The following is a 2,206-nucleotide window of genomic DNA, read 5'->3' as shown; positions in this document are numbered from 1 at the left end:
GGGATTGAGCTAGTGGCTGAGTGGTTCCCAGTAACCAGCTGGGCTTAAACCACGACAACCGGTAACTGTTACACAGCAAAACACCACTCACTTCCCAGTGTATCCTGGGTGTTTCTGGGATAAGGTGGCCAAAGAAATAGGCAGGTGGAATGAAGAAACCTGTCCTGCCGAAACAGGGACAAGAAACATAATCCAGGATGAAATAATAGGCAAAAAGGAAGGAAGTGCTTATATGTGGAAATAAAAATAAGAGATAGGAACTTGGGATCACTCAGTTGCTATGAGAACAAAGACAACCAGTACTGAAAGTGTTCAGGAACACCACCACTTCTTTTCTGATAGAGGAAAATGATAGAGTCTTCATAGGATAGAGTCTTCCTAGCAGACTTTTCCTTTAAACGAGAGGACTTGAGCTTGTGGGGGGCACAGGAAGATTTACAGGAAGTGAGCAGGATATTAAATAAACTACAAGAGCAGCAGATTATTTGAGTACATAAAGGTATCTCCATGGGACCAGCAAGACCTGCAGAAGGGCCAATGCGAGCAACTATTCCGGTGTGGACTCAGGGTGTAGTCTGGTCTGGTCTAGCAACCAGAACCTGCATGCTATAAACAAGCTTTTGTTTTCACCTAATTACAGATTACTTCGCCATGAAAACAATGGGAAGAAAAGCACATGAGGAAGTCTGCACAGAAATCCTGTGGGAGGAAGCAAGAACTCACTTCACTTTCGGGTGTTCCATATATCCCCCTCAGTGCTTCTGAGCTTGCACGTGTTGTTGAGGTCAAACTAGGAGCAAAAGAAGATAATGTTAAAACCCTCAGCACAAGTATGAGCCCAACAGGGTGATTTTTCAACGCCACAGCAAACAGAAATAGTTACTTCCATGCCTAAGCTAAGCATTTGCCTGGATATAGCATTGAGCACTAAGCATGTGAAAAGTTTGTTCTGAGTGAGTATACACCAGCCACAGCCAGTCACTGGCCAACTCAGGCTGAATCATGAGTTTAAAAGTAGGTCACTCCTGAAAGGTTGTGAATTCATCACAATCATACAGCAGAAAACAGCTAAACGCTCCAATCTGCAATTCAGAAGAGCTCTCCCCTGCTGTGCACAACCAATGCTTTTATGTTAACTTCACAGCCATCGCTTTGGCTCAGCATTTCTGTAAAGGCTTTGCCAGCCGAGGAACAGGTCACTGGCAGCAGTTTGATTTCAAAAGTAAATTACCAGCATTTCCGGGAAATCACTTTCTTGCATGACTGTAGTTGTCTGAGGGGAATCATAAAATCATTTAGGTTGGAAAAGACCTTTAAGATCATTGAGTCCAATCCTTTCTAGTTTCTTCTGAGAATAAACATTTCTTGCCCAGTCTTCCCCTTTCAGGATGTGTAATACACATTTCCCATTACCCCCAGGGAGGTGTGTTAATGCTTTGCTGTACACGTTAAGCCTTAGCAAGCAATACTTCATGACATTCTCCTTGAAGGCTTTCTTATCTACCCAGCTACATGGTGCATTTCTCCTGCAAGCTACATAAAAGTTGTCTGCATTACTGAAACACCTTCCTGAGGCACTGGAAATAATGTTCTAATGCAAACTAGACACATGATAACCATATATTTCATATCAGAATTAAATGGAACACATGCATATTTGATAGCAGAAGAGTAGCTATCAAATATACCTCTTCAGAAAGTCTCGTTTTCACTTCAAAATTAGGAAGGAGCTTCAGTATGTGAATTTTGAAGTGGACTGACTCAGAAGCAGAACCTGCTCAAAAACCTGCAGCAGACAGGCAGTGCTGTCTCTTGCTAACCTGCACAGCCAAAACAAGCGATACAAGTTGTTTGAGATGTATCACCTTTCAATCAAAAGCAACTCCCCACCTCCACGTCCTGACCCATGACTGAATTTATTGATGTGAGCTGCAATAATACAAGGTGAGCATCACAAGTGTATGGGCACAAACAGATTTTTTGAGATACAGAGATCACTGCCAAATCCTGATGGCAATACTGTACTCAACACTTGTTCAAAGGAAGCCCTAAACCCTCCCAAACAGTTTTGTTAGTTTGAAAGACCCTCAAGGAACAGTCGTAGCCTCTGCCGGGGGGCTACAGAAATTTTAGATGGTCATAATTGCATAGTTTTTCTTGCAGAAAGAGTAAATACAGAATCAAACCACCCTGAGACTGTTTGAGA

General features: G+C 42.6%; 1 protein-coding gene across 1 annotated transcript in view; it reads right to left on the bottom strand.

Annotated features, from left to right (window-relative positions):
- Window positions 1-723: 723 nt before the first annotated feature.
- The window catches only part of SERINC5 (serine incorporator 5), a gene marked incomplete at its 3' end in the record, with an annotated part of 17,276 nt that continues 15,793 nt past the window's right edge, over window positions 724-2,206 (bottom strand). Inside the window, exon 8 of the mRNA XM_010018351.1 lies at window positions 724-790. Coding sequence (XP_010016653.1) covers window positions 724-790 — 67 coding nt within the window. The remainder of the gene's footprint in view (window positions 791-2,206) is intronic.

This window comes from Nestor notabilis, unplaced genomic scaffold, assembly GCF_000696875.1.
Source record: "Nestor notabilis isolate BGI_N333 unplaced genomic scaffold, ASM69687v1 scaffold27177, whole genome shotgun sequence".
NCBI lineage: Eukaryota > Metazoa > Chordata > Aves > Psittaciformes > Psittacidae > Nestor > Nestor notabilis.
This window is presented reverse-complemented; position numbering and strand designations above follow the sequence as displayed.